At 31.0% G+C, this 20,591-nt stretch overlaps 1 protein-coding gene across 1 annotated transcript in view; it reads right to left on the bottom strand.

The window, feature by feature from the left end:
* Positions 1-6,538: 6,538 nt before the first annotated feature.
* LOC142210170 (sialic acid-binding Ig-like lectin 13) overlaps positions 6,539-20,591 on the bottom strand; it is a 105,144-nt gene continuing 91,091 nt past the window's right edge. The window contains exon 9 of the mRNA XM_075279195.1: positions 6,539-6,727. Coding sequence (XP_075135296.1) covers positions 6,539-6,727 — 189 coding nt within the window. The remainder of the gene's footprint in view (positions 6,728-20,591) is intronic.

Raw genomic sequence — 20,591 nt, forward strand, 5'->3', positions numbered from 1 at the left:
TATATACAATATACCATACTGTCCTCTCCTTTTTGGATTTATTGGTCGCCCAGTTGATGTCTGATCTCCACTAAGTCTGTGCATGGACTGAAGAGTGGCCAAGGAACTAAAATGCAGAAGTGAATCGGGAGGATGAAGAAATTTCCTTTAGTTCTTGATATTTTCTTACACTGATAACCACAAGGAACTAAAAATACTATTACACCACATAAGTGGAGGAGTTTACTGAGAATCTTCAAGTGTGTGACTATCTATCTATCTATCTATCTATCTATCTATCTATCTATCTATCTATCTAGAAGAAAATTCAGACAGCACCTCCCAATGTGAACAGGTGCAAGCTACCATGGCAAAATACATAAAAACAGAAAAATATAGCAGCACTTTAATAACGGCGTTTTATTAGCGTATTATTATTATTTTAATTACAATTTTTAAAAACTTTTTTTTTTTTTTTCCAGATGTGTCCCTATAAGGTGATAAGAGACCTTTGGGGACATCTGATCACTTTTTTTTTGTACTGGAGGCTGATTTCTCCTATAACTGGGGCTGGTACATTTAGCCTCAGTTGCCGGAGGAATACAGCCTCCTGCACGCTGTATACACAGTATATAGAGCTGATCTGGGTCCTGTAGGACCCAGCAGCTCTTGCAAGATGCTGCTCCCAGCGGATCACGTGACCACCGGGTCAGAGGGTGGCCGCATCATGGTGGCGCCCATAGCCGTGTATACAGCACTCATTGAGCGCTGTATACACAGCCATTGAGATGGCAGGGAAGGGAATAAACCTTCCCTGCCATCTCTATGGGGGCTCCGGCTGAAGTTACAGCCGTCTCCCAGCTCCCGATCTCCGTGCAGCTACTGTGTTCTGACTGGACGTACCGGTACATCCTGCCAGAACACGGCAACCACTTCCCAGACATATAAAATCTTTGGGCGGTCCGGAAGTGGTTAAAATTTAATATCCACCCAAAAATGTTATTTATAGATATCTTTCATGTTAATAAAGAATTTGTATTAATGTATCCTCCAAATGTTTCACACACTGGAAAAAATATAAAAATAAATAAATAAAATCGCCAGATTCAGACTACGTTGAGGTTATCTTATCCTTCACTGTAAACCTTTTGTCTCCATCTCTAGGACATTCCTATGCGTAGTGTTATAATGTATCATACAATGGAGGCTTTACCAGATGACACGGGCTTGTGGTCTCCAAAATGTGGGCAATTTTATTAGAGAGTTTTCCAGGTACATCAGCGATCATATCGGCAACACTGGACGGAAGGTTCTGACATGTGTAGGATACAGTTTCAAGAGATTAAAATTATAAATCCAAATGTAAGGGATGGCGAGACTATAGGAAGATCTTGCTGCATTAAGTCAGGTGGATCACCAGCTCAATACCATGAATCCATTTGGCTTGAATGAGCAAATATCTTATAGGTCCATTCACACAGATTATTTTGGTGAGGATTTTGGTGTCGAATCCGTGTTAGAATACAAATGGAAAAAAAAACACTCCCCATAGGGTTCTATGGGTTCCGCTAGCTTGTTCTTTCCGCTAGCAGAACCCATAGAACTCTATGGGTTGAGCCATTGGCACAACATGACCATAAAGTCTACAGGTCTATGTGCTGTCAGTGGGCAACTCTGACAGCACGTGTATGAGAAATACAGATGTGTGAATAAAGCCTTGGAGTCCAGTGGAACTAAAAAAAAAAAAAAAAAAAAATAGAATTTCTACTAAATGTTATGTGAAATAAACGAAATCCTGATTCATGGATGGATGATGCAAATTATTATAAAATATCCTTTATTTTTCTTGACAAGTTTTAGAACATGATTAAGTTACATATAAAGGAAACCCTCCATGTCCTGGGTGTGAAAGGGGATAAGAATATGACAATGTCTTGTAAAAAAAAAAAAAAAAAATATACAGAGGAAACATGTGGGGACTATTCCCATCTTCGCCACATTCACTCTCACCATTCATATGGTCCTGTAATCTAAGCCTAAATCTAAAATCTAAATCTGTAATCTAAGCCTAAATCTAAAATCTAAATCTGTAATCTAAGCCTAAATCTAAAATCTAAATCTGTAATCTAAGCCTAAATCTAAATCTAAAATTTAAATCTAAATCTGTAATCTAAAATTAAATCTGTAATCTAAGCCTAAATCTAAAACCTAAATCTGTAATTTAAGCCTAAATCCAAATCTAAAATCTAAATTTAAATCTAAATCTGTAATCTAAGCCTAAATCTAAATCTGTGCCATAGTTTAATCAGAAAACCTTTTGTTCCACACATGGTAGCAGCATCATGTAATACCGTCATCCAAATAATACAAGATTAACCACTTCAGGACCTGGACATTGTACCTGGTTCAGGGTGGACACAATTTTAGGTTATTTCATATGTGCAGTTTTGAAGACTATAACTGTTTATTTGTTCGAAAATTTTGCAGATTTTTTTTCAGTGATCCCATGAACATAACCACAAGTAATTTTTGATTTTTGCATACAAAAAGTTAAACATTCTTTACAACATAAGTATAAAAATGTACCAGATTTTTAAAGATTTAACCATCTCAGTGGTGACATCTTTTGTCTTGTTTGGTTGCCAATGGATATGACCATGTATCCTGAATTTCTTTATTTTAGACAGGTTATCGGTAGGGACAGTGCATGTACAAAAAGATAACCTGGCCACAAAAACAGAATAGGCCCCAAAGTGTACTAATTAGAGATGAGCGAGTAGTATTCGATTGAGTAGTTATTCAATCAAATTCTACTATATTCAAAATATTCGTATTCGATTGAATACTACTCGCTATTTCCAGTAAATATTCGATTCAGAACCAGCGTTGATTGGCCGAACGCTATACAGTGTACAGCATCCGGCAAATCAACGCTGGTTCTGCAGCAGGCTCGTCCTTGCTAGTCAGGAGAGCTGGCAGCTTGCTGTTATGAGGGTGCTTACCGTACTTTTTCTCATAGGAATGAATTGACCAGCGTTGATTGGCCGAATGCTGTACACTGGCCAAGCAATGCTGGTCAATGCATTCCTATGACAAAAAAGTAAGCTCCCTTGTAACCGCAAGCTGCCAGCTCTCCAGACTAGCAAGGACGAGCCTGCTGCAGAACCAGCGTTGATTTGCTGCAGGCTCATTTTTGCTATTCAGGAGAGCTGGCAGCTTGCAGTTATGAGGGAGCTTACTTTTATCAGTGCAACTGCAAGTGCTGTGCAGTTAAAGCGCACAGACCCCATAGACTATAATGGGGTCCGTGTGCATTAACTGCACAGCGCTCCTCCTAAACACTCTCCACCTGCTACTCGCGAACTTGGTGACTCTCCTTTAGTCGAATAGTGGTTTCCCCTGAAACAATCATTTTTTCCCATAGACTATAATGGAATTCGATATTTGTTCAAATAGTTGAATATTGAGGCTCTACTCGAAACGAATAGAGATGAGCGAACAGTAAAATGTTTGAAATTCGATATTCGTTTCAAGTAGCCCCTCAATATTCGACTACTCGAATCGAATATCGAATCCTATTATACTCTATGGGGGGAAAATGCTCGTTTCAGGGGTAGGCAACGATCGATCAAATTATACTTACCAAGTCCACGAGTGAGGGTCGGGCTGGATCCTCCGAGAAATCTTCTCCGTGCAGTGTCCCCGCGGCATCTTCCGGCTCTGAATTCACTCTGCCAGGCATCGGGCCTGGGCAGAGCCGACTGCGCATACCCGAGTACTACTCGCTCATCTCTAGAAACAAATATCGAATCTCGAATATTTCACTGTTCGCTCATCTCTAGTACTAATGATTGGTGGATGGCAAACTACCAAAATCACAAGTTTGGCAAACCTGATTTATTTTTTTCAAAAATTCTTAATGAACCCAAGAACCCAACTTCTTACTGACTTATTCACTTATTTCTGTTTTTGAATGAGCCCAGTTGCCCATATTGTAAATTTTTGACGGCAGAATTCTAGAATACAGGGATTGATAGATGTAGATAATGTAAGGTACTAATGTAGGACGATGGAACTCCAGTTCAAATGAAAAATAAAATCACCAATCCAAAATAGAAACCGTGGGACTGATTTATTATGGGATTTTTATGCCACTTTTTTTGGCTAATTTTATAATAATTATTTTTAGGCAACAAATTTATAAACTTCATTATTTTGTTGTAATTCTATAGTGGTAAGACGCTAGAGTGCATTAAGAAATTTTTTGGTCCATTTTCAAAGTCAAGTTAGAAGAAGAGAGTTCTTGGGTGACAAATATGGAACTTTTTTGTCGCAAGTCATAAATTAGGCCCAAAAATGTGCACCACGAAAAACCGCACCAATTCTGCAAGGTTGCAATTGGTAAAAAATAGTATAAAAATGTCACAACCATAATAAATTAGGCAAAAAGGAAAAAAACTCTTCACAGGGGTATAGTACAACCAGTATTTCAGTATTGTCACAGCCTGGCTGACTGGTCTAAAGATTAATGTATTTAACTAAAATATATAACTTTTATTATTTGCCACTTAGGCTAAAAACGTCTAAACACAATACAACATAAACACCCTTATAGGTTAAAGTTGCACAGCTAAATATGCTGACGTGCCCTCCCCTAGGACAATTCACAATATTTGCACTATGTGGGTGATAAGGTGCCGTTCACACATAGATGTTAAGTTGCACAGCTAAATATGTTAACGTGCCCTCCCTTAGGACAATTCATTGTATTTGCACTATGTGGATGATAAGGTGCCGTTCACACATAGATGTCTACCCACATCGATTGTTCAAGGGATTAAGGTATCCTCAGCTAATAACTGTGTAAGCCGTGCACACTGAATAACCCTTGGGTGGCTAATCAAATAAGATCAAAAGGTGCTATACAGAGATAGTGTGGAGGGAACGATACTTCCTCTGTCCTAATTGAACTCTGCCTTATATCTATGTGATAGCAGCCTCATAGCATTGTTTCCCTATTAGTGGAGTGGGACTATTATTTAACAATACAACAATTCGTTACACTGTACTAAACAGCAGCAGTCTCGGCAGTGTCAGCTGTATCAACACTATCTTTAAACTCCTATAGGCACTAGACACCCCTTAGAAGCTGGATCCTGATACACAGACCCTAGTGCTGCCGGAGTGCTAGCTAGGATACTAACAGACTATCTATACAACTGTGCTCTACGCGTTACGCCTGTACTGTAATGTCAGACATTCTAAGTATTGGGGCACACCATCGGTGCCTCAAGAATTGCAGTTTTTACTGCACACCGATTATATTGCTTTATCTTTTATACATCATATATCTAGCTCCTGATGAGCCTGTTTCAGTACAGGCGTAACGCGTAGAGCACAGTTGTATAGATAGTCTGTTAGTATCCTAGCTAGCACTCCGGCAGCACTAGGGTCTGTGTATCAGGATCCAGCTTCTAAGGGGTGTCTAGTGCCTATAGGAGTTTAAAGATAGTGTTGATACAGCTGACACTGCCGAGACTGCTGCTGTTTAGTACAGTGTAACGAATTGTTGTATTGTTAAATAATAGTCCCACTCCACTAATAAGGAAACAATGCTATGAGGCTGCTATCACACAGATATAAGGCAGAGTTCAATTAGGACAGAGGAAGTATCGTTCCCTCCACACTATCTCTGTATAGCACCTTTTGATCTTATTTGATTAGCCACCCAAGGGTTATTCAGTGTGCACGGCTTACACAGTTATTAGCTGAGGATACCTTAATCCCTTGAACAATCGATGTGGGTAGACATCTATGTGTGAACGGCACCTTATCATCCCCATAGTGCAAATACAATGAATTGTCCTAAGGGAGGGCACGTTAACATATTTAGCTGTGCAACTTAACATCTATGTGTGAATGGCACCTTATCACCCACATTGTGCAAATATTGTGAATTGTCCTGAGGGAGGGCACGTCAGCATATTTAGCTGTGCAACTTTAACCTATAAGGGTGTTTATGTTGTAATGTGTTTAGACGTTTTTAGCCTAAGTGGCAAATAATAAAAGTTATATATTTTAGTTAAATACATTAATCTTTAGACCAGTCAGCCAGGCTGTGACAAAAAAGAAAAAAACAAGCAAAAATCCATAAGGCTAGGGACCTACATAGCAAGACGCAGAAGAAAAAAACATGGCAGAAAAAAATGGGGCATAGTTTTCTCTGCAGCATTTTTCACTAAGATTTCCACTGAGGACATTCTAACCCTATTATACCAATATGGAAACCACCAACATTTCGGCAGGTACACTTGACATGCTGTGATTTTTTTTTAAAAAAAACAGCTTTTCCACCGCAGTTTTTTTCTGTAATGTGTGGTGGGATGAGGCAGACTCTCATCCACTGTTCGCCTACTGTAAAATGCAGAGTTTTTGCAACGTAGGATCCAAGCCTAAAACCCATGAATGTTTTGATGCCCTTGGCTACCTCTGGACACGATGAAAAGACAGGTGTTACACTTTTAGGTTTAAATGTCTCAGGTGTGAATATCCCTTTAATTCAGTCGTGCTGCGTTTTCTTTATTTCTGCATATTCCATCTCTGTGTCTTTTGGAACAACCTTCTTCGTTTTCAGTTTGGAAAACTCAATGCTAGAATACTGCAAATCCTCTGTATGTCCAGAGACTGCCTCATCTTCTGCAGAGGATTGAAGGTCTCTTTGTAGGTTTTCTTCCGGTGGGTCAACATTCTAGGAGGAGGCAAAAAATCAAACACTTAATATTTTACTCAAAAATATTCTTGTACATAGGAGTAGTATTATAGCAGTTATATTCCTGTACATAGGAGTAGTATTATAGTAGTTATATTCTTGTACATAGGAGTAGTATTATAGTAGTTATATTCTTGTACATAGAAGGTAGTATTATAGTAGTTATATTCTTGTACATAGGAGTAGTATTATAGTAGTTATATTCTTGTACATAGGAGCAGTATTATAGTAGTTATATTCTTGTACATAGGAGCAGTATTATAGTAGTTATATTCTTGTACATAGGAATAGTATTATAGTAGTTATATTCTTGTACATAGTAGTATTATAGTAGTTATATTCTTGTACATAGGAGGTTGTATTATAGTAGTTATATTCTTGTACATAGGAGCAGTATTACAGTAGTTATATTCTTGTACATAGGAGCAGTATTATAGTAGTTATATTCTTGTACATAGGAGGGAGTATTATAGTAGTTATATTCTTGTACATAGGAGTAGTATTATAGTAGTTATTCTTGTACATAGGAGCAGTATTATATTAGTTATATTCTTTTACATAGGAGGTAGTATTATAGTAGTTATATTCTTGTACATAGGAGTAGTATTATAGTAGTTATATTCTTGTACATAGGAGGTAGTATTATAGTAGTTATATTCTTGTACATAGGAGTAGTATTATAGTAGTTATATTCTTGTACATAGGAGTAGTATTATAGTAAATATATTCTTATACATAGGAGTAGTATTATAGTAGTTATATTCTTGTACATAGGAGTAGTATTATAGTAGTTATATTCTTGTACATAGGAGCAGTATTATAGTAGGTATATTCTTGTACATAGGAGCAGTATTATAGTAGTTATATTCTTGTACATAGGAATAGTATTATAGTAGTTATATTCTTGTACATAGTAGTATTATAGTAGTTAAATTCTTGTACATAGGAGGTTGTATTATAGTAGTTATATTCTTGTACATAGGAGCAGTATTATAGTAGTTATATTCTTGTACATAGGAGTAGTATTATAGTAGTTATATTCTTGTACATAGGAGCAGTATTATAGTAGTTATATTCTTGTACATAGAAGCAGTATTATAGTAGTTATATTCTTGTACATAGGAGTAGTATTATAGTAGTTATAATCTTGTACATAGGAGTAGTATTATAGTAGTTATATTCTTGTACATAGGAGTAGTATTATAGTAGTTATATTCTTGTACATAGGAGGTAGTATTATAGTAGTTATATTCTTGTACATAGGAGTAGTATTATAGTAGTTATATTCTTGTACATAGGAGTAGTATTATAGTAAATATATTCTTATACATAGGAGTAGTATTATAGTAGTTATATTCTTGTACATAGGAGTAGTATTATAGTAGTTATATTCTTGTACATAGGAGCAGTATTATAGTAGTTATATTCTTGTACATAGGAATAGTATTATAGTAGTTATATTCTTGTACATAGTAGTATTATAGTAGTTAAATTCTTGTACATAGGAGGTTGTATTATAGTAGTTATATTCTTGTACATAGGAGCAGTATTATAGTAGTTATATTCTTGTACATAGGAGTAGTATTATAGTAGTTATATTCTTGTACATAGGAGCAGTATTATAGTAGTTATATTCTTGTACATAGGAGTAGTATTATAGTAGTTATAATCTTGTACATAGGAGTAGTATTATAGTAGTTATATCCTTGTACATAGGAGTAGTATTATAGTAGTTATATTCTTGTACATAGGAGCAGTATTATAGTAGTTATATTCTTGTACATAGGAGTAGTATTATAGTAGTTATATTCTTGTACATAGGAGTAGTATTATAGTAGTTATAATCTTGTACATAGGAGTAGTATTATAGTAGTTATATCCTTGTACATAGGAGTAGTATTATAGTAGTTATATTCTTGTACATAGGAGCAGTATTATAGTAGTTATATTCTTGTACATAGGAGCAGTATTATAGTAGTTATATTCTTGTACATAGGAGCAGAATTATAGTAGTTATATTCTTGCACATAGTAGTAGTATTGTAGTAGTTATATTCCTGTATATAGGAGGTAGTATTATAGTAGTTATGTTCTTGTACATAGGAGTAGTATTATAGTAGTTGTATTCTTGTATATAGGAGGTAGTATTATAGTAGTTATATTCTTGTACATAGGAGTAGTATTATAGTAGTTATATTCTTGTACATAGGAGTAGTATTATAGTAGTTATATTCTTGTACATAGGAGCAGTATTATAGTAGTTATATTCTTGTACATAGGAGTAGTATTATAGTAGTTATATTCTTGTACATAGGAGTAGTATTATAGTAGTTATATTCTTGTACATAGGAGCAGTATTATAGTAGTTACATTCTTGTACATAGGAGCAGTATTATAGTAGTTATATTCTTGTACATAGGAGTAGTATTGTAGTAGTTATATTCCTGTATATAGGAGGTAGTATTATAGTAGTTATGTTCTTGTATATAGGAGCAGTATTATAGTAGTTATATTCTTTTACATAGGAGGTAGTATTATAGTAGTTATATTCTTGTACATAGGAGCAGTATTATAGTAGTTACATTCTTGTACATAGGAGCAGTATTATAGTAGTTATATTCTTGTACATAGGAGTAGTATTGTAGTAGTTATATTCCTGTATATAGGAGGTAGTATTATAGTAGTTATGTTCTTGTATATAGGAGCAGTATTATAGTAGTTATATTCTTTTACATAGGAGGTAGTATTATAGTAGTTATATTCTTGTACATAGGAGTAGTATAGTAGTTATATTCTTGTACATAGGAGTAGTATTATAGTAGTTATATTCTTGTACATAGGAGCAGTATTATAGTAGTTATATTCTTGTACATAGGAGTAGTATTATAGTAGTTATATTCTTGTATATAGGAGTAGTATTATAGTAGTTATATTCTTGTACATAGGAGTAGTATTATAGTAGTTATATTCTTGTACATAGGAGTAGTATTATAGTAGTTATATTCTTGTACATAGGAGGTAGTATTATAGTAGTTACATTCTTGTACATAGGAGCAGTATTATAGTAGTTATATTCTTTTACATAGGAGCAGTATTATAGTAGTTATATTCTTGTACATAGGAATAGTATTATAGTAGTTATATTCTTGTACATAGTAGTATTATAGTAGTTATATTCTTGTACATAGGAGGTTGTATTATAGTAGTTATATTCTTGTACATAGGAGCAGTATTACAGTAGTTATATTCTTGTACATAGGAGCAGTATTATAGTAGTTATATTCTTGTACATAGGAGGGAGTATTATAGTAGTTATATTCTTGTACATAGGAGCAGTATTATAGTAGTTATATTCCTGTACATAGGAATAGTATTATAGTAGTTATATTCTTGTACATAGGAGTAGTATTATAGTAGTTATATTCTTGTACATAGGAGCAGTATTATATTAGTTATATTCTTTTACATAGGAGGTAGTATTATAGTAGTTATATTCTTGTACATAGGAGTAGTATTATAGTAGTAATATTCTTGTACATAGGAGGTAGTATTATAGTAGTTATATTCTTGTACATAGGAGTAGTATTATAGTAGTTATATTCTTGTACATAGGAGTAGTATTATAGTAGTTATATTCTTGTACATAGGAGCAGTATTATAGTAGTTATATTCCTGTACATAGGAGTAGTATTATAGTAGTTATATTCTTGTACATAGGAGTAGTATTATAGTAGTTATATTCTTGTACATAGGAGCAGTATTATATTAGTTATATTCTTTTACATAGGAGGTAGTATTATAGTAGTTATATTCTTGTACATATGAGTAGTATTATAGTAGTTATATTTTTGTACATAGGAGTAGTATTATAGTAGTTATATTCTTGTACATAGGAGTAGTATTATAGTAGTTATATTCTTATACATAGGAGTAGTATTATAGTAGTTATATTCTTGTACATAGGAGCAGTATTATAGTAGTTATATTCTTGTACATAGGAGCAGTATTATAGTAGTTATATTCTTGTACATAGGAGCAGTATTATAGTAGTTATATTCTTGTACATAGGAATAGTATTATAGTAGTTATATTCTTGTACATAGTAGTATTATAGTAGTTAAATTCTTGTACATAGGAGGTTGTATTATAGTAGTTATATTCTTGTACATAGGAGCAGTATTACAGTAGTTATATTCTTGTACATAGGAGCAGTATTATAGTAGTTATATTCTTGTACATAGGAGTAGTATTATAGTAGTTATATTCTTGTACATAGGAGCAGTATTATAGTAGTTATATTCTTGTACATAGAAGCAGTATTATAGTAGTTATATTCTTGTACATAGGAGTAGTATTATAGTAGTTATAATCTTATACATAGGAGTAGTATTATAGTAGTTATATCCTTGTACATAGGAGTAGTATTATAGTAGTTATATTCTTGTACATAGGAGCAGTATTATAGTAGTTATATTCTTGTACATAGGAGCAGTATTATAGTAGTTATATTCTTGTACATATGAGTAGTATTATAGTAGTTATATTCTTGTACATAGGAGGTAGTATTATAGTAGTTATATTCTTGTACATAGGAGCAGAATTATAGTAGTTATATTCTTGCACATAGGAGTAGTATTGTAGTAGTTATATTCCTGTATATAGGAGGTAGTATTATAGTAGTTATGTTCTTGTATATAGGAGCAGTATTATAGTAGTTATATTCTTTTACATAGGAGGTAGTATTATAGTAGTTATATTCTTGTACATAGGAGTAGTATTATAGTAGTTATATTCTTGTACATAGGAGTAGTATTATAGTAGTTATATTCTTGTACATAGGAGTAGTATTATAGTAGTTATATTCTTGTACATAGGAGTAGTATTATAGTAGTTATATTCTTGTACATAGGAGGTAGTATTATAGTAGTTACATTCTTGTACATAGGAGCAGTATTATAGTAGTTATATTCTTGTACATAGGAGTAGTATTGTAGTAGTTATATTCCTGTATATAGGAGGTAGTATTATAGTAGTTATGTTCTTGTATATAGGAGCAGTATTATAGTAGTTATATTCTTTTACATAGGAGGTAGTATTATAGTAGTTATATTCTTGTACATAGGAGTAGTATTATAGTAGTTATATTCTTGTACATAGGAGTAGTATTATAGTAGTTATATTCTTGTACATAGGAGCAGTATTATAGTAGTTATATTCTTGTACATAGGAGTAGTATTATAGTAGTTATATTCTTGTATACAGGAGTAGTATTATAGTAGTTATATTCTTGTACATAGGAGTAGTATTATAGTAGTTATATTCTTGTACTTAGGAGTAGTATTATAGTAGTTATATTCTTGTACATAGGAGGTAGTATTATAGTAGTTACATTCTTGTACATAGGAGCAGTATTATAGTAGTTATATTCTTGTACATAGGAGCAGTATTATAGTAGTTATGTTCTTGTACATAGGAGGTAGTATTATAGTTGTTATATTCTTGTACATAGGAGCAGTATTATAGTAGTTATATTCTTGTACATAGGAGCAGTATTATAGTAGTTATATTCTTGTACATAGGAGCAGTATTATAGTAGTTATATTCTTGTACATAGGAGCCTAATTATAGTAGTTATATTCTTGCACATAGGAGTAGTATTGTAGTAGTTATATTCCTGTATATAGGAGGTAGTATTATAGTAGTTATGTTCTTGTATATAGGAGCAGTATTATAGTAGTTATATTCTTTTACATAGGAGGTAGTATTATAGTAGTTATATTCTTGTACATAGGAGTAGTATTATCGTAGTTATATTCTTGTACATAGGAGTAGTATTATAGTAGTTATATTCTTGTACATAGGAGTAGTATTATAGTAGTTATATTCTTGTACATAGGAGCAGTATTATAGTAGTTATATTCTTGTACATAGGAGTAGTATTATAGTAGTTATATTCTTGTACATAGGAGTAGTATTATAGTAGTTATATTCTTGTACATAGGAGTAGTATTATAGTAGTTACATTCTTGTACATAGGAGCAGTGTTATAGTAGTTATATTCTTGTACATAGGAGTAGTATTGTAGTAGTTATATTCCTGTATATAGGAGGTAGTATTATAGTAGTTATGTTCTTGTATATAGGAGCAGTATTATAGTAGTTATATTCTTTTACATAGGAGGTAGTATTATAGTAGTTATATTCTTGTACATAGGAGTAGTATAGTAGTTATATTCTTGTACATAGGAGTAGTATTATAGTAGTTATATTCTTGTACATAGGAGTAGTATTATAGTAGTTATATTCTTATACATAGGAGCAGTATTATAGTAGTTATATTCTTGTACATAGGAGTAGTATTATAGTAGTTATATTCTTGTATATAGGAGTAGTATTATAGTAGTTATATTCTTGTACATAGGAGTAGTATTATAGTAGTTATATTCTTGTACATAGGAGTAGTATTATAGTAGTTATATTCTTGTACATAGGAGGTAGTATTATAGTAGTTACATTCTTGTACATAGGAGCAGTATTATAGTAGTTATATTCTTGTACATAGGAGCAGTATTATAGTAGTTATATTCTTGTACATAGGAGGTAGTATTATAGTAGTTATATTCTTGTACATAGGAGCAGTATTATAGTAGTTATATTCTTGTACATAGGAGGTAGTATTATAGTAGTTATATTCTTGTACATAGGAGTAGTATTATAGTAGTTATATTCTTGTACATAGGAGTGGTATTATAGTAGTTATATTCTTGTACATAGGAAAAGTATTATAGTAGTTATATTCTTGTACATAGGAGTAGTATTATAGTAGTTATATTGTTGTACATAGGAGTAGTATTATAGTAGTTATATTCTTGTACATAGGAGGTAGTATTATAGTAGTTATATTCTTGTACATAGGAGGTAGTATTATAGTAGTTATATTCTTCTACATAGGAGTAGTATTATAGTAGTTATATTCTTCTACATAGGAGTAGTATTATAGTAGTTATATTCTTGTACATAGGAGCAGTATTATAGTAGTTATATTCTTGTACATAGGAGCAGTATTATAGTAGTTATATTCTTGTACATAGGAGCAGTATTATAGTAGTTATATTCCTGTACATAGGAGTAGTATTATAGTAGTTATATTCTTGTACATAGGAGCAGTATTATAGTAGTTATATTCTTGTACATAGGAGCAGTATTATAGTAGTTATATTCTTGTACATAGGAGTAGTATTATAGTAGTTATAATCTTGTACATAGGAGTAGTATTATAGTAGTTATATCCTTGTACATAGGAGTAGTATTATAGTAGTTATATTCTTGTACATAGGAGTAGTATTATAGTAGTTATATTCTTGCACATAGGAGCAGTATTATAGTAGTTATATTCTTGTACATAGGAATAGTATTATAGTAGTTATATTCTTGTACATAGGAGGTAGTATTATAGTTATATTCTTGTACATAGGAGTAGTATTATAGTAGTTATATTCTTGTACGTAGGAGCAGTATTATAGTAGTTATATTCTTGTACATAGGAGTAGTATTATAGTAGTTATATTCTTGTACATAGGAGTAGTATTATAGTAGTTATATTCTTGTACATAGGAGCAGTATTATAGTAGTTATATTCTTGTACATAGGAGTAGTATTATAGTAGTTATATTCTTGTACATATGAGCAGTATTATAGTAGTTATATTCTTGTATATAGGAGTAGTATTATAGTAGTTATATTCTTGTATATAGGAGTAGTATTATAGTAGTTATATTCTTGTATATAGGAGTAGTATTATAGTAGTTATATTCTTGTACATAGGGGTAGTATTATAGTAGTTATATTCTTGTACATATGAGCAGTATTATAGTAGTTATATTCTTGTACATATGAGCAGTATTATAGTAGTTATATTCTTGTACATAGGAGTAGTATTATAGTAGTTATATTCTTGCACATAGGAGTAGTATTATAGTAGTCATATTCTTGTACATAGAAGGTAGTATTATAGTAGTTATATTCTTGTACATAGGAGTATTATAGTAGTTATATTCTTGTACATAGGAGCAGTATTATAGTAGTTATATTCTTGTACATAGGAGTAGTATTATAGTAGTTATATTCTTGTACATAGGAGCAGTATTATAGTAGTTATATTCTTTTACATAGGAGGTAGTATTATAGTAGTTATATTCTTGTACATAGGAGGTTGTATTATAGTAGTTATATTATTGTACATAGGAGCAGTATTACAGTAGTTATATTCTTGTACATAGGAGTAGTATTATAGTAGTTATATACTTGTACATAGGAGTAGTATTATAGTAGTTATATTCTTGTACATAGGAGCAGTATTATAGTAGTTATATTCTTTTACATAGGAATAGTATTATAGTAGTTATATTCTTGTACATAGTAGTATTATAGTAGTTATATTCTTGTACATAGGAGGTAGTATTATAGTAGTTATATTCTTGTACATAGGAGGTTGTATTATAGTAGTTATATTCTTGTACATAGGAGCAGTATTACAGTAGTTATATTCTTGTACATAAGAGTAGTATTATAGTAGTTATATTCTTGTACATAGGAGTAGTATTATAGTAGTTATATTCTTGTACATAGGAGCAGTATTATAGTAGTTATATTCTTGTACATAGGAGGCAGTATTATAGTAGTTATATTCTTGTACATAGGAGGGAGTATTATAGTAGTTATATTCTTGTACATAGGAGGCAGTATTATAGTACTTATATTCTTGTACATAGGAGCAGTATTATAGTAGTTATATTCTTGTACATAGGAGGCAGTATTATAGTAGTTATATTCTTGTACATAGGAGGGAGTATTATAGTAGTTATATTCCTGTACATAGGAGGCAGTATTATAGTAGTTATATTCTTGTACATAGGAGGGAGTATTATAGTAGTTATATTCTTGTACATAGGAGTAGTATTATAGTAGTTATATTCTTGTACATAGGAGTAGTATTATAATAAATATATTCTTATACATAGGAGTAGTATTATAGTAGTTATATTCTTGTACATAGGAGTAGTATTATAGTAGTTATATTCTTGTACATAGGAGCAGTATTATAGTAGGTATATTCTTGTACATAGGAGCAGTATTATAGTAGTTATATTCTTGTACATAGGAATAGTATTATAGTAGTTATATTCTTGTACATAGTAGTATTATAGTAGTTAAATTCTTGTACATAGGAGGTTGTATTATAGTAGTTATATTCTTGTACATAGGAGCAGTATTATAGTAGTTATATTCTTGTACATAGGAGTAGTATTATAGTAGTTATATTCTTGTACATAGGAGCAGTATTATAGTAGTTATATTCTTGTACATAGAAGCAGTATTATAGTAGTTATATTCTTGTACATAGGAGTAGTATTATAGTAGTTATAATCTTGTACATAGGAGTAGTATTATAGTAGTTATATCCTTGTACATAGGAGTAGTATTATAGTACTTATATTCTTGTACATAGGAGCTGTATTATAGTAGTTATATTCTTGTACATAGGAGCAGTATTATAGTAGTTATATTCTTGTACATAGGAGCAGAATTATAGTAGTTATATTCTTGCACATAGGAGTAGTATTGTAGTAGTTATATTCCTGTATATAGGAGGTAGTATTATAGTAGTTATGTTCTTGTACATAGGAGTAGTATTATAGTAGTTGTATTCTTGTATATAGGAGGTAGTATTATAGTAGTTATATTCTTGTACATAGGAGTAGTATTATAGTAGTTATATTCTTGTACATAGGAGTAGTATTATAGTAGATATATTCTTGTACATAGGAGCAGTATTATAGTAGTTATATTCTTGTACATAGGAGTAGTATTATAGTAGTTATATTCTTGTACATAGGAGTAGTATTATAGTAGTTATATTCTTGTACATAGGAGCAGTATTATAGTAGTTACATTCCTGTACATAGTAGGCAGTATTATAGTAGTTATATTCTTGTACATAGGAGGGAGTATTATAGTAGTTATATTCTTGTACATAGGAGGCAGTATTATAGTACTTATATTCTTGTACATAGGAGCAGTATTATAGTAGTTATATTCTTGTACATAGGAGGCAGTATTATAGTAGTTATATTCTTGTACATAGGAGGGAGTATTATAGTAGTTATATTCTTGTACATAGGAGGCAGTATTATAGTAGTTATATTCTTGTACATAGGAGGTTGTATTATAGTAGTTATATTATTGTACATAGGAGCAGTATTACAGTAGTTATATTCTTGTACATAGGAGTAGTATTATAGTAGTTATATTCTTGTACATAGGAGTAGTATTATAGTAGTTATATTCTTGTACATAGGAGGTTGTATTATAGTAGTTATATTATTGTACATAGGAGCAGTATTACAGTAGTTATATTCTTGTACATAGGAGTAGTATTATAGTAGTTATATTCTTTTACATAGGAATAGTATTATAGTAGTTATATTCTTGTACATAGTAGTATTATAGTAATTATATTCTTGTACATAGGAGGTAGTATTATAGTAGTTATATTCTTGTACATAGGAGGTTGTATTATAGTAGTTATATTCTTGTACATAGGAGCAGTATTACAGTAGTTATATTCTTGTACATAAGAGTAGTATTATAGTAGTTATATTCTTGTACATAGGAGTAGTATTATAGTAGTTATATTCTTGTACATAGGAGCAGTATTATAGTAGTTATATTCTTGTACATAGGAGGCAGTATTATAGTAGTTATATTCTTGTACATAGGAGGGAGTATTATAGTAGTTATATTCTTGTACATAGGAGGCAGTATTATAGTACTTATATTCTTGTACATAGGAGCAGTATTATAGTAGTTATATTCTTGTACATAGGAGGCAGTATTATAGTAGTTATATTCTTGTACATAGGAGGGAGTATTATAGTAGTTATAATCTTGTACATAGGAGGCAGTATTATAGTAGTTATATTCTTGTACATAGGAGGGAGTATTATAGTAGTTATATTCTTGTACATAGGAGTAGTATTATAGTAGTTATATTCTTGTACATAGGAGTAGTATTATAGTAAATATATTCTTATACATAGGAGTAGTATTATAGTAGTTATATTCTTGTACATAGGAGTAGTATTATAGTAGTTATATTCTTGTACATAGGAGCAGTATTATAGTAGGTATATTCTTGTACATAGGAGCAGTATTATAGTAGTTATATTCTTGTACATAGGAATAGTATTATAGTAGTTATATTCTTGTACATAGTAGTATTATAGTAGTTAAATTCTTGTACATAGGAGGTTGTATTATAGTAGTTATATTCTTGTACATAGGAGTAGTATTATAGTAGTTATATTCTTGTACATAGGAGTAGTATTATAGTAAATATATTCTTATACATAGGAGTAGTATTATAGTAGTTATATTCTTGTACATAGGAGTAGTATTATAGTAGTTATATTCTTGTACATAGGAGCAGTATTATAGTAGGTATATTCTTGTACATAGGAGCAGTATTATAGTAGTTATATTCTTGTACATAGGAATAGTATTATAGTAGTTATATTCTTGTACATAGTAGTATTATAGTAGTTAAATTCTTGTACATAGGAGGTTGTATTATAGTAGTTATATTCTTGTACATAGGAGCAGTATTATAGTAGTTATATTCTTGTACATAGGAGTAGTATTATAGTAGTTATATTCTTGTACATAGGAGCAGTATTATAGTAGTTATATTCTTGTACATAGAAGCAGTATTATAGTAGTTATATTCTTGTACATAGGAGTAGTATTATAGTAGTTATAATCTTGTACATAGGAGTAGTATTATAGTAGTTATATCCTTGTACATAGGAGTAGTATTATAGTAGTTATATTCTTGTACATAGGAGCAGTATTATAGTAGTTATATTCTTGTACATAGGAGCAGTATTATAGTAGTTATATTCTTGTACATAGGAGCAGAATTATAGTAGTTATATTCTTGCACATAGGAGTAGTATTGTAGTAGTTATATTCCTGTATATAGGAGGTAGTATTATAGTAGTTATGTTCTTGTACATAGGAGTAGTATTATAGTAGTTGTATTCTTGTATATAGGAGGTAGTATTATAGTAGTTATATTCTTGTACATAGGAGTAGTATTATAGTAGTTATATTCTTGTACATAGGAGTAGTATTATAGTAGTTATATTCTTTTACATAGGAGGTAGTATTATAGTAGTTATATTCTTGTACATAGGAGTAGTATTATAGTAGTTATATTCTTGTACATAGGAGTAGTATTATAGTAGTTATATTCTTGTACATAGGAGGTTGTATTATAGTAGTTATATTCTTGTACATAGGAGCAGTATTATAGTAGTTATATTCTTGTACATAGGAGGTAGTATTATAGTAGTTATATTCTTGTACATAGGAGCAGTATTATAGTAGTTATATTCTTGTACATAGGAGGTAGTATTATAGTAGTTATATTCTTGTACATAGGAGTAGTATTATAGTAGTTATATTCTTGTACATAGGAGTAGTATTATAGTAGTTATATTCTTGTACATAGGAGGTAGTATTATAGTAGTTATATTCTTGTACATAGGAGGTAGTATTATAGTAGTTATATTCTTGTACATAGGAGTAGTATTATAGTAGTTATATTCTTGTACATAGGAGCAGTATTATAGTAGTTATATTCTTGTACATAGGAATAGTATTATAGTAGTTATATTCTTGTACATAGTAGTATTATAGTAGTTATATTCTTGTACATAGGAGGGAGTATTATAGTAGTTATATTCTTGTACATAGGAGGGAGTATTATAGTAGTTATATTCTTGTACATAGGAGCAGTATTATAGTAGTTATATTCCCGTACATAGGAGTAGTATTATAGTAGTTATATTCTTGTACATAGGAGTAGTATTATAGTAGTTATATTCTTGTACATAGGAGTGGTATTATAGTAGTTATATTCTTGTACATAGGAAAAGTATTATAGTAGTTATATTCTTGTACATAGGAGTAGTATTATAGTAGTTATATTCTTGTACATAGGAGTAGTATTATAGTAGTTATATTCTTGTACATAGGAGGTAGTATTATAGTAGTTATATTCTTGTACATAGGAGGTAGTATTATAGTAGTTATATTCTTCTACATAGGAGTAGTATTATAGTAGTTATATTCTTCTACATAGGAGTAGTATTATAGTAGTTATATTCTTGTACATAGGAGCAGTATTATAGTAGTTATATTCTTGTACATAGGAGCAGTATTATAGTAGTTATATTCTTGTACATAGGAGCAGTATTATATTAGTTATATTCCTGTACATAGGAGTAGTATTATAGTAGTTATATTCTTGTACATAGGAGCAGTATTATAGTAGTTATATTCTTGTACATAGGAGCAGTATTATAGTAGTTATATTCTTGTACATAGGAGTAGTATTATAGTAGTTATATTCTTGTACATATGAGCAGTATTATAGTAGTTATATTCTTGTATATAGGAGTAGTATTATAGTAGTTATATTCTTGTATATAGGAGTAGTATTATAGTAGTTATATTCTTGTATATAGGAGTAGTATTATAGTAGTTATATTCTTGTACATAGGGGTAGTATTATAGTAGTTATATTCTTGTACATATGAGCAGTATTATAGTAGTTATATTCTTGTACATATGAGCAGTATTATAGTAGTTATATTCTTGTACATAGGAGTAGAATTATAGTAGTTATATTCTTGCACATAGGAGTAGTATTATAGTAGTCATATTCTTGTACATAGAAGGTAGTATTATAGTAGTTATATTCTTGTACATAGGAGTATTATA

Source organism: Leptodactylus fuscus, chromosome 6 (assembly GCF_031893055.1).
Source record: "Leptodactylus fuscus isolate aLepFus1 chromosome 6, aLepFus1.hap2, whole genome shotgun sequence".
NCBI classification, from domain to species: Eukaryota; Metazoa; Chordata; class Amphibia; order Anura; family Leptodactylidae; genus Leptodactylus; species Leptodactylus fuscus.